Here is an 11,969-nt window from a genome sequence, read left to right on the forward strand (position 1 = left end):
GTTGGTTCACCCCCTATATGGCCACTACGGTCGGCGCTTGGGCCATCCTCCACTGCCTTCCCGGGCCATAGCAGAGAGCTGGACTGGAAGAGGGGCAACCAGGACAGAATCCAGCGCCCCAACAGGGACTAGAAGCCGGGGTGCCGGCACCGCAGGTGGAGGATTAGCCTAGTGAGCCACTGGCGCCAGCTCTGTCTTTGGTTTTCAAATGACCTAATGAGGGGCCGTGGGTGAGCCAGGACAGAAGCCTCGGGTGTCTGTGTCTCTCAGGGCTTCTCAGCTTTACTATTGGCCGTTGGGACCAGACCATTCTTCGTCCGCGGGCCAGGGTACTGTGCTGTGAGCTGTGACATGTTGCTGGCATCTCGCTTTTGCCAGGAGGACTCCCTCCCCAGCGGCAATAACCAAAAATGTCTCCAGACGCGGGGCGCGCGATCGCCCACCTTATTTTAGAGCCACAGGTCTAATTCTAGAATGCTGTCACTTCCAGAATAACGGCTTCTCATTTAAAGCAGTTGTCCTGGGACGCAGGCGAGGTCAGGACCCACACTCTACCGAAAAGGAAACTCGGCTGCTTGCCCCAGAACCCTCAAGGGCAAGCACAGCACGGGCACCAGCAATTGGAGGCTTCCACCCTTAGCCGGGGAAACCCATCCGCCAGGGCACAGGGCACAGCAAACAAGAGAGGCGCGGGTGCCCGGTTGGCGGGGTGGGTGGGGGAGTAAGCAGTTGGGTAGATTTGTTTCATTGCAGACTTTTAACATTTGTTTAAGGTCAAGTGATCTGAACAATAAGGTTGCTTAGGGGGACACCAACACAAAAGTACTTCTAAACATTCATAGGAAAATAGAATTAAAAGGTAAGTTCAGGGTGAGCATGTGACCCAGTGCTTAGGATGTCTGTTGGGACGCCTGCATCTCACAGCCGACAGCCAGCTCCCTTCTGACGGCAGCTGCCTGCTAACGCATAGTCTGGGAGGATGGTTCAAGTGCTTGGGTCCCTGCCACGTCCAAGGGAGACCCGGATGGAGTTCCAGGCTCCTGGCTTTGGCCTGGCCCGGTCCCAGCTACAGCAGGCGTTTGGGGGGAATGAACCAGTGGAAGAAAGATCTCTGTTTGTCTCTCTGCCTTTCAAATAAGATACACAAAAATCTAAAACTCTAGTTAAGAAATAAAAACAAAAGAAGTTTATTTTGGTGCAAAAACATTTGAAGTGCACACAGAGCTTTTTCATAACACAACTGTCCACGCACAGCCCTCGCAGCTGGGCTGGTGGACAACAGAGGAGTGCTCCCTCCCTCGGAGCCCTCTGCTTCTGCACAACCCCCCCACCCCATTTTCCTGTGAGCAAACTGAGGCTCCAAGGGTTAAGCGACCTCAGAGGTGACGCAGAGGGAGTGGCTGAGACAGAGCAAACCCCACCCTGGCCTTTTTCTCGGTGGGGGTGGCTGCAGGCTTCTGTAGTCACAGCTGCAGCCTGGAAGGGTTGTTTGTTTCTTTGTTTGTTTGTTTTGACAGGCAGAGTGGACAGTGAGAGAGAGAGACAGAGAGAGAGGTCTTCCTTCCGCTGGTTCACCCCCCAAATGGCTGCCATGGCCGGCGCTATGCTGATCCGAAGCCAGGAGCCAGGTGCTTCCTCCTGGTCTCCCATGCAGGTGCAGGGGCCTAAGGACCTGGGCCATCCTCCACTGCCCTCCCGGGCCACAGCAGAGAGCTGGACTGGAAGAGGAGCAACCGGGACAGAATCCAGCACCCCAACCAGGACCAGAACCCAGAGCGCCGGCACCGCAGGTGGAGGATTAGCCTAGTGAGCCGCGGTGCGGCCATCCTGGAAGGGTTTTAACAGCCCGCCCCCGCCCCCGCCCCAGGGTTAGCCCTGAATCAGGAGCTGGTACAAAGACTCAATGGAGAATTTCACTTCCAGTGAAGCCTCCCCAAACCAGTGAACGCTGGCGTTTCTTGTTGCGATCTGATGAGAGGTCTGATGAGAGACACTCCACTCCACTCCACAAATGCAACCTACGCTAGCTAACACCAACCAACAGCCGGGTGAGCGTGACTGCTGTGCCTTCCCCCAGCCGCCCCAAAGGTCCTGGGGCTGGAGCTGGACAGAGCTCCGTTCTTGGGGACCGTGGCAGAGCGCACCCTGCACCATCGCACTTGCCCGACCTTAATGTCCCACGTCTGCCGCGAGCCTTTGCTGCCCGGGACACATGTATCAGTGTCGCAAACGCAACCACAGGACTAATGGCCCGAGATCAGCAAACTCAAAGCACAGCTACCACTGTGGGGCGCATCGAATTGCATTTACTCTGTGGCAGAATTTTTAAAATAAAGACGTGGCTTCTTTAAAAACTCGGAGTTCGTTTCATGAGACCGTACTAGTCTGAAAACCTCTCCAGCAGAAAACCGAGTTTTGAAACTCTGTCTGCAGGGCCGGTTACACGTCGAGACAACCTCGTCCTTCAAATAAGTGGGGGAAAAAAGCAGCTGGATCATAGCGTGAACAAACGTTGAGCCTGGAACCGTCTGGAAGGTGCTGGAAGCCACCGCCGACTTGCTGGAGGACTGACCTCCCGGCCACACCACGGCAGCCTTCTGAGAGCCACCGAGGCGGAAGGTGTGGGACAGGAGGCACCCGGATTCTGAGGTCCCGTTCTCATTACTGCTTCAAAGCCAAAGCACCCCTTTTGCTGGGGGACAAGGGGGGAGGCGGGGCTCCTCTGTCAGAGCGGCTGCCCCCAGGCGGTGCTGAGGAGCCCATGGGAGCGGAAGCAGCTCCGCTCTCTGGATTGGCCCCTGGGGCCGGGCAGGGGGCTCGGTTCATTGCTTCAGCCTCCTCCGAAGATGGGCTGGTGCCAGCAAGAAGGAGGCTTTGATTTTAAAAGAAGAAAAAAGAAAAAATAGGAGAGAGAAAGAACATGAGTGAGAGAGAGAGCATGCGCGAGAGAGAAGCAAGGAGAGAGAAACTCACCGTGCTCCCCAGCAAAATGAAACCTGCCCACCAGCCAGCCAAGGCCAGGCCATTAGGACCGGAAGCTCATTTCTTAAGCCCGTTACGTTGTGATTGCACGTAAAAGGATTTGAGCAACCAGAGGACTATTCTGGTCGGCAGGTAAAGCCTCCTACGCCGTTTCCCCATTGTGCACAAGGCTAATATGAAGAGTGACCACGCTGGGATACTGGCGCACCTGTTCCGTCCGCCTGCCTCCTCCGCCTTGTCTCTGTGAGCAGACGTGAAGCTGCTCGTGGGCACGGTGTGGTTGCCTAATTCTGCTGGGCATTCGCTCCACCTGAGCACACCGGCTCTCAGTTAAGGGTTCCCGTGGTGGTCATCGTAAGGATTTCAGCAGGGGCGCTGAGTTTGGGGTGAAAACAACAGACACGTGCGCTGCTGTGTCTAAGGATGGCTGGCTTTCTTCCCAGCCTCCTTCCTCACCCCCATCTGACCCTGCCTCTTGCCCCTTCAAGGTCTGCTTCCAGGTCCGCTGCTTTATAAAGCTCCAAGAAGCCCTGCCCGGGGCTCCCCCCCTCCATCACGAACCCCCTGGGCAGTGTGGTTCACTTGAAAACCTACCCATGACACTGCCTTCTTGTGTGTGTGTGTGTGTGTGCACGTACACATATGTACACTAGGAGTTAACATCTCCTGAGAGCTTTCTTTAAGGCAGGTGCTACACTAAGACACATCTCCCATGTCCCCAGCTGAAAATCTGAGTTAACTCTTGGTGGGCAAGGCTGAATTCTAAACCCGTGTCTTCCAAGAGAGCTCACGGTGGCGCCGAGCCTTGGAAACATTCAGGAAGTGTTTCTTGGCCATCCACAAGCCCTGCGACATCAGTAGAGCTCACTTGGGAGGAACACTGAATAAAATGATGCTGGAATCATATTCATTTGTCACTTTTTTTTTTTAACAGGCAGAGTGGATAGTGAGAGAGAGAGACAGAGAGAAAGGTCTTCCTTTTTGCCGTTGGTTCACCCTCCAATGGCCGCTGCGGCCAGTGCATTGCGCTGATCCGAAGCCAGGAGCCAGGCGCTTCTCCTGGTCTCCCATGCGGGTGCAGGGCCCAAGCACTTGGGCCATCCTCTACTGCCTTCCCGGGCCATAACAGAGAGCTGGCCTGGAAGAGGGGCAACCGGGATAGAATCCGGCGCCCCTACCGGGACTAGAACCCGGTGTGCCGGCGCCGCGAGGCGGAGGATTAGCCTGTTAAGCCACGGCGCCGGCCTCATTTGTCACTTTTTTTGGGCTGGGTGCTATGCAACATGTACCCAGTTTAAGTTGTCATTGATGAACTGATTGCATTTTATGTCCAAAAAATCACGGGGCTGGAGGCCAGGCGCCTGGGTCTCCCCCTGCTTCTGCCCATGTCAATGTAGCACCTCACGCCGGGCCTCTCCCCCTGGCTGGGCTGGGTGTCTGTGCGTCAGCTGCTCTGCACCCCCAAACGCTGATTCTATGACTCTATCGTACAGAGGCATGCGCTTCTTATTTGTGACACAAACGCCCACAGAAAAACAAAGTCAGCAATAAATTATGGAGAAATCGGGCGCCGTGATCATTTGCACTTTCGCAGGGTGCTCGCTTCCACAAAGTCAGGCCCTGAACACAGGCTGCTTTCTGCGGGGCGACAGGAGGTTCGAGGTTGTCAGGGGCACACACCCAGCAGTCTCTCCCCGTAGCTGTATTGGCAGGCTGTCAGCTGAGTCCCGTGGCAGGCAGGGCGCACCCTGACAGGTTCTGTGAAGCAGCGTGAAGGGTAGCAGGATTCTAGGTTGAGTCACAGAATTCTGGGGAAAGAGAAGCAAGCAAGAAGCAGCCTGCTCCTTTCTCTATTCCATTTCATTCTTCCCGGAGAGTCACATTTGAAGGAAACCGGCTAACTGCACGTCACTTTCTACAATAGGGCAGCAGCCCTTTCCAAGGGGGAATATATACATCTTCTCGTGGCTGCAGAGACACCGACTTGATTCCATCAGTCTCATTAAACCACCAGCCAGCATGGTTTTAAGCGAGGCAAATAGCTGGTGAGCGTTTGTAGGCAAAGCCTACGAGACTGTCTGAGTTTCCCCCGTTGCACCTGTTACAGCGGCATCCTGTAGACGTGTTCCTGAATAAGTGATGCGCAGACGTCCTGGTAAATTCTATGGGTGTGAAACACCGGTGTTGGGTTTGTTCAGTCAGTGTCTCTGCATCTTACATGAAAAAAGGCTGATCCCGTTCACCGGAGCAAACGATCGGCGCCACCACCCCCGCCCAATATGGTAGAATAGATGACTATTGCTAAGGAGCGGTATTCTTCCAGTAGAGAGGCACACCTCCAGGCTGCGACTTAGACAAAACCAAAATACACGGCAGTTCCCATCATGCTCCCACAGACGGGGGATGCAGACAGCGCTCCCGACCCCTGCCACCTGCCTGGAGGAGGCACACACAGCCTGCACAGCCTCTCAGCACCCCCGCTGCTGACACTGACAAGCCACAGGGAAGAAATCCAGGAGCCAAGCTCAACAGAAATTTCAGGAACACACGCGGAAGCCGCTCAAAGGCTAAACAATAGTAAATCTTCCACTTTTCCCCCTTTTCTTGGAAGCCAAAAATCCCAAAGTTTTAACATTCTTCCAGCCCCCCCCCCCCTTCTGGCATGGTTAAAATAATTCTGGACTGAAGGGCCGGTGTCGTGGCATGGCCAATTAAGCCACCGTCTACAACACGTGCATCCCATATCCACGTGCAGGTTCCAGTCCCAGCTGCTCTACTTCCAATCTGGCTCACTGCTAATGCAGCCAGGAAAGCATCAGCTGACCGCCCAATTCCTTGGGCCCCTGCCACCCACCTTGGGAGATCTGGATGGAGTTCCGGGCTCCCTTCAGCCCCAGCTGTTGTGGCCATCTAGGGAGTGAACCAGCAGGTGGGAGAGCTCTCTGTATCTCTTTCTGTCTCCCCTTCTCTCTGTGGAACTCTGCTTTGCAAATAATAAATCTTTTTTTTTATTATTATTTGACAGAGTTAGACAGTGAGAGAGACAGAGAGAAAGGTCTTCCATCCGATGGTTCACCCCCAAAATGGCCGCTGCGCCGATCTGAAGCCAGGTGCCAGGTGCTTCTTCCTGGTCTCCCATGGGGTGCAGGGCCCAAGCACTTGGGCCATCCTCCACTGCCTTCCCGGGCCACAGCAGAGAGCTGGCCTGGAAGAGGGGCAACCGGGACTAGAACCCGGTGCCCATATGGGATGCCGGCGCTGCAGGCGGAGGATTAACCAAGTGAGCCACGGCACCGGCCCCCAATAATAAATCTTAAAAAAAAAAGTGCTGGGCTGGGGAATCAGTGACCAGAGCAGAGGAGGCCTCCGTGCGGGGTCTGGGAAAAGCAGTGGCCTGGCTGTCTGAGGTCGATTTCTCTGCCAGCTCTGCTACAAACTCTTAGAGGAGGTGGTCAGTGTTGAAACACGGACACCACCTTGCCTGCTCCGGAGAGGGCCTTAGGGCCTCCCCAGAACCCAGGAAGGAGAACCAGAGGGATTCTCCCCAGCAAACACAGCACACAAGCCCCTGTGGCCCCCGCACGGGCGGCGAAGGCCAGGGCCATCCCGCTGGGCACCTCATCCACCAGTCACTCAGATCCTGCACATTTTCCAACCCTGAGCTGTGGCACAGGAAGCAGGGATGGAGCTGGATTCGGAAGCTGTTCAGCTAGTGCCATCCAGAGGCCAGAGGTTGCTAGCCAGGGGCGGCTTCTGCAAACCTCCGGGAACACTTTGCGTTTGCATACACAGGTACACACATTACATACAGTGTCATCTACACGTGTGTAGATGTGTGTGAAATTCATGTGTACAAGCCCCCTGGGGGGGCGGGCAGCATGCACCAAGTCCCTCAGGGATGTCACGTCAGAGTGTCCCTGGCTTTGTTCTGGGGAAGGCGCTGGCTCGGGTTCGGGCCATAGGGGCGGAGAGGTCTTCCATCCGCTGGTTCACTCCCCAGATGGCCACAATGGTCGGAGCTGGGCCGATCAGGAGCCAGGAGCCAGGAGCTTTTTCCGGGTCTCCCACGTGGGTGCAGGGGCCCAAGGACTTGGGCCATCTTCTACTGCTTTCCCAGGCCACAGCAGAGAGCTGGATCAGAAGAGGAGCAGCCGGGACTCGAACTGGCGCCCCTACGGGATGCCGGCACTGCAGGCGGCGGCTTTACCCGCTATGCCACAGCGCCGGCCCCTGGCCCTGTCCCTCAGCTCAGTGGCCCCAGCTCTCTGTCCCCTTCTGCCTGCTCAGAGTGGCCCTTCCCATCCGGAAGTTTGGGGGGGGGGGGAGAGAGAGAGAGAGAGAGAGAGACCTTGTTCTCCCTGGGGACCTGGAAGAGGGGCGCCGAGCCAGGCGCCCCGCCCACCGCCCGCGGCGCCCCGCAGCCTCCTCCCTCCTCTCCGGGCAGGGGGTCTCGCAGGGCAGGGGGAGCGAACCAATGAACTCAGCTCCTCTCGGCCCAGGGCTAAGACGCCCCAGGTTCTCTCCCCGCCACAGCCTCGCGCGCTCCCGGGTCGCGCACCAGCACCCGCGCGCCGGGGAGACGCGCCATTTCTGAAGGCGCACTGCCCTCCAGCGGCCCCGGGGAGGGGTGCGGGCGCCGCCCGGGCGGGGACCCGCGCTCACCACGAGCCGCAGCCCCTCTCTCCTGCCGGCGGGGCCCCCTGGCCCACGGACTCGCGCCTTTTTCCCTCTTGGGGCTGTGATCTGGAGAAGTTACCCACGAGCGCGACTGGGCAGGAACGAACGCGTGAGGGGCCGCTCCGGGGACTCGGGAGCACCTGCGGCGCGGTAGTGGCCCGGGTGCGCGGGGGCGAGGCGGGCGCCCCCCGCAGCCCGCGCCGTGCGGGGCTCCCCGCGGGGATCGACCCCGGCCACCCCTTCCAGGGGCGCCGCTGGCACCGCACTGCGGGGAGGGGGACCCCGAGGCTCCGGAACGCGACGCGAGCTGGGCGCGGGCGGTGAGGACCCCGGGCACGCGTGGGCGCGGCTCACCTTGACGATGAGCGGGTTCTGCAACATGGAGTCCCGCACGACCCCCAGCCTCTCGTTCTCCATGCCCGGGCGGATGTCGGCCACCGTCAGGGGCCGCCGAGGGGGCGGGCAGATCTGGCTGACCGTGCGGCGCACCGGCGGCTTCTTCTTCTTCCATCGCATGAGGTCCTGCCCGGAGCTCCCGGCCTCCGGCATCCTGAGGGTCTCTGCTCCGCGCGCGTCCCGGCGGCCGACTGCGCGCCCCGGACCGCACCACCGGGACCCCGGGGCGGGCCGCGGAGGCCGGGGCTCCCCCGGAGCGCGCTGCGCCCACCTCGGGACGCCCCCTCGGTGCAAGGGGCCCCGAAGCCGGACAGAGGCCCCACAGGCTCCTCGGAACGCCTTCCCGGCATCGCGCTGCGGACTGGGCGAGGAACCGAGGTCACGGCCACCCCTGCGGGGAGAGTGGGACGCTCCGTCTCCTTGGCGACGGGACGCCAACCGACCCTGGAGTTTCTTCCGTCGAAGTAGAATACCCAAGAATCGCCTAAAACGGGCCTAAAACGCCTTGCACGGGGCCTCGGAGGGCCACTCAGGCTTACTTCACATCCAGGACACCCGCCCCCCACACTCCTGCCGGCCCTGCACCCCTGCACCCAGTTGTCAGGATACATTAGAAATCCGCTCCCAGGCCGGAGGACCCACCCTTTGGGAGCCTCCGTCGTCCTTTTTTTTTTTTTTTACAGGCAGAGTGGATAGTGAGAGAGAGAGAGAGACAGACAGAAAGGTCTTCCTTTTTGCCATTGGTTCACCCTCCAATGGCCGCTGTGGCTAGCTCATTGCGCTGATCCGAAGCCAGGAGCCAGGTGCTTCTCCTGGTCTCCCATGCGGGTGCAGGGCCCAAGGACTTGGGCCATCCTCCACTGCCTTCCTCGGGCCATACCATAGCAGAGAGCTGGCCTGGAAGAGGGGCAACCGGGATAGAATCCGGTGCCCGGACCGAGACTAGAACCCGGTGTGCCGGCGCCACAAGGCGGAGGATTAGCCTGTTAAGCCACGGCGCCGGCAGGAGCCTCCGTCTTTCCTGTGTGGAGTGGTGGGGAAGGAAGCCGACGTAGGGTGACTTCTCAGCTTTTGACAACAGGGTCGAAAATGCACGTGACCCCGGCCCAACCCACTGAATCAGCCTGTCTGGAAGTGACATCTGGGATTCTGCGTTTGTTGAAATTAAAATCCCCTACCACCACCACCACCACCCCAACTTGGGATTTTGAAAAGAATTCAGACCTACAGAAAAGTTGAAAGAGCACAATGAAAACTTTATATATCAAGGCCCCAGCCCTTGCGCTTACCACCTTCACGGAATCATTTGAAAATTACCTCTAACAGAGTCGGATTTGACCCTACAAACGTCACCATGTACCAAGGACATTCTCGGACATTAATACAATGGCGTTGTCACGGTGGATTTTAATGTGATAAAACCATAGTGTCTAATCTGCAGTCCATTGGCGAAGCTGCCAGTCTTGCTGGGCTTTTCGGTTGGTTTTTAAGATTTATTTATCCATCTGCTGGTTCACTCCCCGGATGGCCATAATGGAGGAGTCAGCCCGAAGTCAGGAGTCAGAGGGCCGTCTGGGTCTCCCACATGAGCGGCAGGGGTCCAAACACTTGGCCCATCTTCTGCCTCTTTTCCCAGGCCGCTAGCAAGAGCTGGATTGGAAGCGGAGCAGCCGGGACATGAACCTGCACCCATATGGGATTCTGGTGTCACAGGCCGTGGCTTTACCTGCTACACCACAGCGCTGCCCAATCTGGGTTTTTAAAAAGTTTCCCAGGTGCCAGCGCCGTGGCTCACTAGGCTAATACTCTGCCTGCAGTGCCGGCACTCCAGGTTCTAGTCCTGGTGGGGGCACTGGTTCTGTCCGCACTCGTGTGGGAGACCAGGAGGAAGCACTGGATCCTGGCTTCAGATCGGTGCAGCGCGCTGGCCGTGGCAACCAACGGAAGGAAGACATTTCTCTCTCTTTCTCTCTCTTTCTCTCTCTCTCTCTCTCTCTCTCTCGCTGTCTAACTCTGCCTGTCACAAAAAGTGAAAGGTTGTGCACTTTTTTTTTTCATTTTGACAGGCAGAGTTAGACAGTGAGAGAGAGAGGTCTTCCTTTTTTCCGTTGGTTCACCCCCCAAATGGCCGCTCCGATCTGAAGCCAGGAGCCAGGTGCTTCCTCCTGGTCTCCCATGCAGGTGCAGGGCCCAAGCACTTGGGCCATCCTCCACTGCACTCCCGGGCCACAGCAGAGAGCTGGTCTGGAAGGGGGGCAACCGGGACAGAATCCGGCGCCCCAACCGGGACTAGAACCTGGGGTGCCGGCACCACAGGCAAAGGATTAGCCTAGTGAGCCGCGATGCCAGCCAAAGGTTGTGCACCCTTTAACCACAGTTCCTCAGCAGCCTGTACAGTGGAAGTCGGGGGGAACTGTGAGGGATGGATAGTGCGAGAGCAGCAAGACCAAAGGCTAGAACCTGGCCGGGGCACGGAAGTCACCTGGGACAAACTGCCATAAGCTCAAGTTTGCTCATCCACAGCGGGGGCTAATAGTACATACTAACCACACAGGGCATTGTTGCAGGATTCAATGGCAAGGCTTGGCGCCTGTATGGCGACATTCACCACACAGAAAGACCAGACACTGGTGGTAAAGAGCAGCCTCTTCCCGGTGGCCTGATGAAAGCTTCCTAAAGCAAGAGCTCAGCTTCTTCAGGACTCTGCCGAGATGGGAGGACCGGACACAGAGCTGGGACCTTTTAGCACTTTATCCCGGCTCAGCATCCTTTTAAGACCTTATCCCAGGGGCCAGCATTGTGGCGCAGCGGGTTAAAGTCCCGGCCTGAAGTGCAGGCATCCCATATGGGCACTGGTTCAAGACCCAGCTGCTCCACTTCCAATCCAGCTCTCTGCCATGGCCTGAGAAGGCAGTAGAAGATGGCCCAAGTCCTTGGGCCCCTGCACCTGCGTGGGAGACCGGTAAGAAACTCCTGGCTCCTGGCATCTGATTGGCACAACTTTGGCAGTTATGGCCATCCGGGGAGTGAAGCAGCAGATGGAAGACCTCTCTCTCTCTACCTCTCTCTGTAACTCTGTCTTTCAAATAAATAAAATATATCTTAAAAAAAAAAAAAAAAAGACCTTATCCCTGCTCAGCGTCCATCGGGCCCTGCCACACCTCTGACTTCGCCCCCCGCCACGGTCCCAGTCATTCCCTGTGCCCCAGCTGCCCTGTACCCCCCCCCCCCCGTTCCTCCAGCCGCCTGGCTTAGGCCTTTGCCTCCAGTCTGGAACGCTCTCCTGCCTAGATTTTTGCCTGCCCTTTTCATCTACAGCTCCGTCCAAACCTCAGACCTCTGAAAGCCTCCCTTGGGGGGTTAGTGGTGTGGCCTAGGGGGTAAAGCCACCGCCCGCAGTGCGGGCGTCTCAGATGGGTGCCAGTTCGAGTCCTTGCTGCCCCGCCTCTGATCCAGCTCCCAGCAGCAGATGGGCCAAGTGCTTGGCCCCGGCACCCGCGTGGGAGACCGGCATGCAGCTCCCGGCCTCAGCCATGATGGAGTAAACCTGCTGATGGAGTCTCTGTCGTTCTCTCTCTCTAACTCTCTCAAACACATTTTTTAAAGCCTTACTTTCCACCTGAAGCAACACCCAGTGCTGCAATCATTCTGTTTGATTTCCTTATAGGAGAATCTGAAATTATCTTGGTTGATTTGTTGTCTTTCCTGGACCACAGATGGAGCTCAACAAAAACTTGTTGAATAAACTGAAAGCAGAATGAATTACTAACGCAATGTAATGATCTTATTTTCTTAGTTTTAGGAGCACGCGCTGCTCCGCTCCAAAAAGCCCGCGAGTCGCTGGGCAGACGACTGCGCATGAGTCACCATGGGGCGCCCCCCCCACCGTGGCACCCTTGTTGCCATGGCAGCGC

The 11,969-nt window shown here is 57.6% G+C and overlaps 1 protein-coding gene across 2 annotated transcripts in view; it reads right to left on the minus strand.

The window, feature by feature from the left end:
• Positions 1-8,208, minus strand: part of CFAP77 (cilia and flagella associated protein 77) — a 131,979-nt gene extending 123,771 nt beyond the window's left edge. For both annotated transcript variants that reach the window (XM_062206874.1, XM_062206873.1), the window contains exon 1: positions 8,014-8,208. In XM_062206874.1, the coding sequence (XP_062062858.1) occupies positions 8,014-8,208 (195 nt within the window). The remainder of the gene's footprint in view (positions 1-8,013) is intronic.
• Positions 8,209-11,969: the final 3,761 nt, after the last annotated feature.

This window comes from Lepus europaeus, chromosome 12 (genome assembly GCF_033115175.1).
Source record: "Lepus europaeus isolate LE1 chromosome 12, mLepTim1.pri, whole genome shotgun sequence".
NCBI classification, from domain to species: Eukaryota; Metazoa; Chordata; class Mammalia; order Lagomorpha; family Leporidae; genus Lepus; species Lepus europaeus.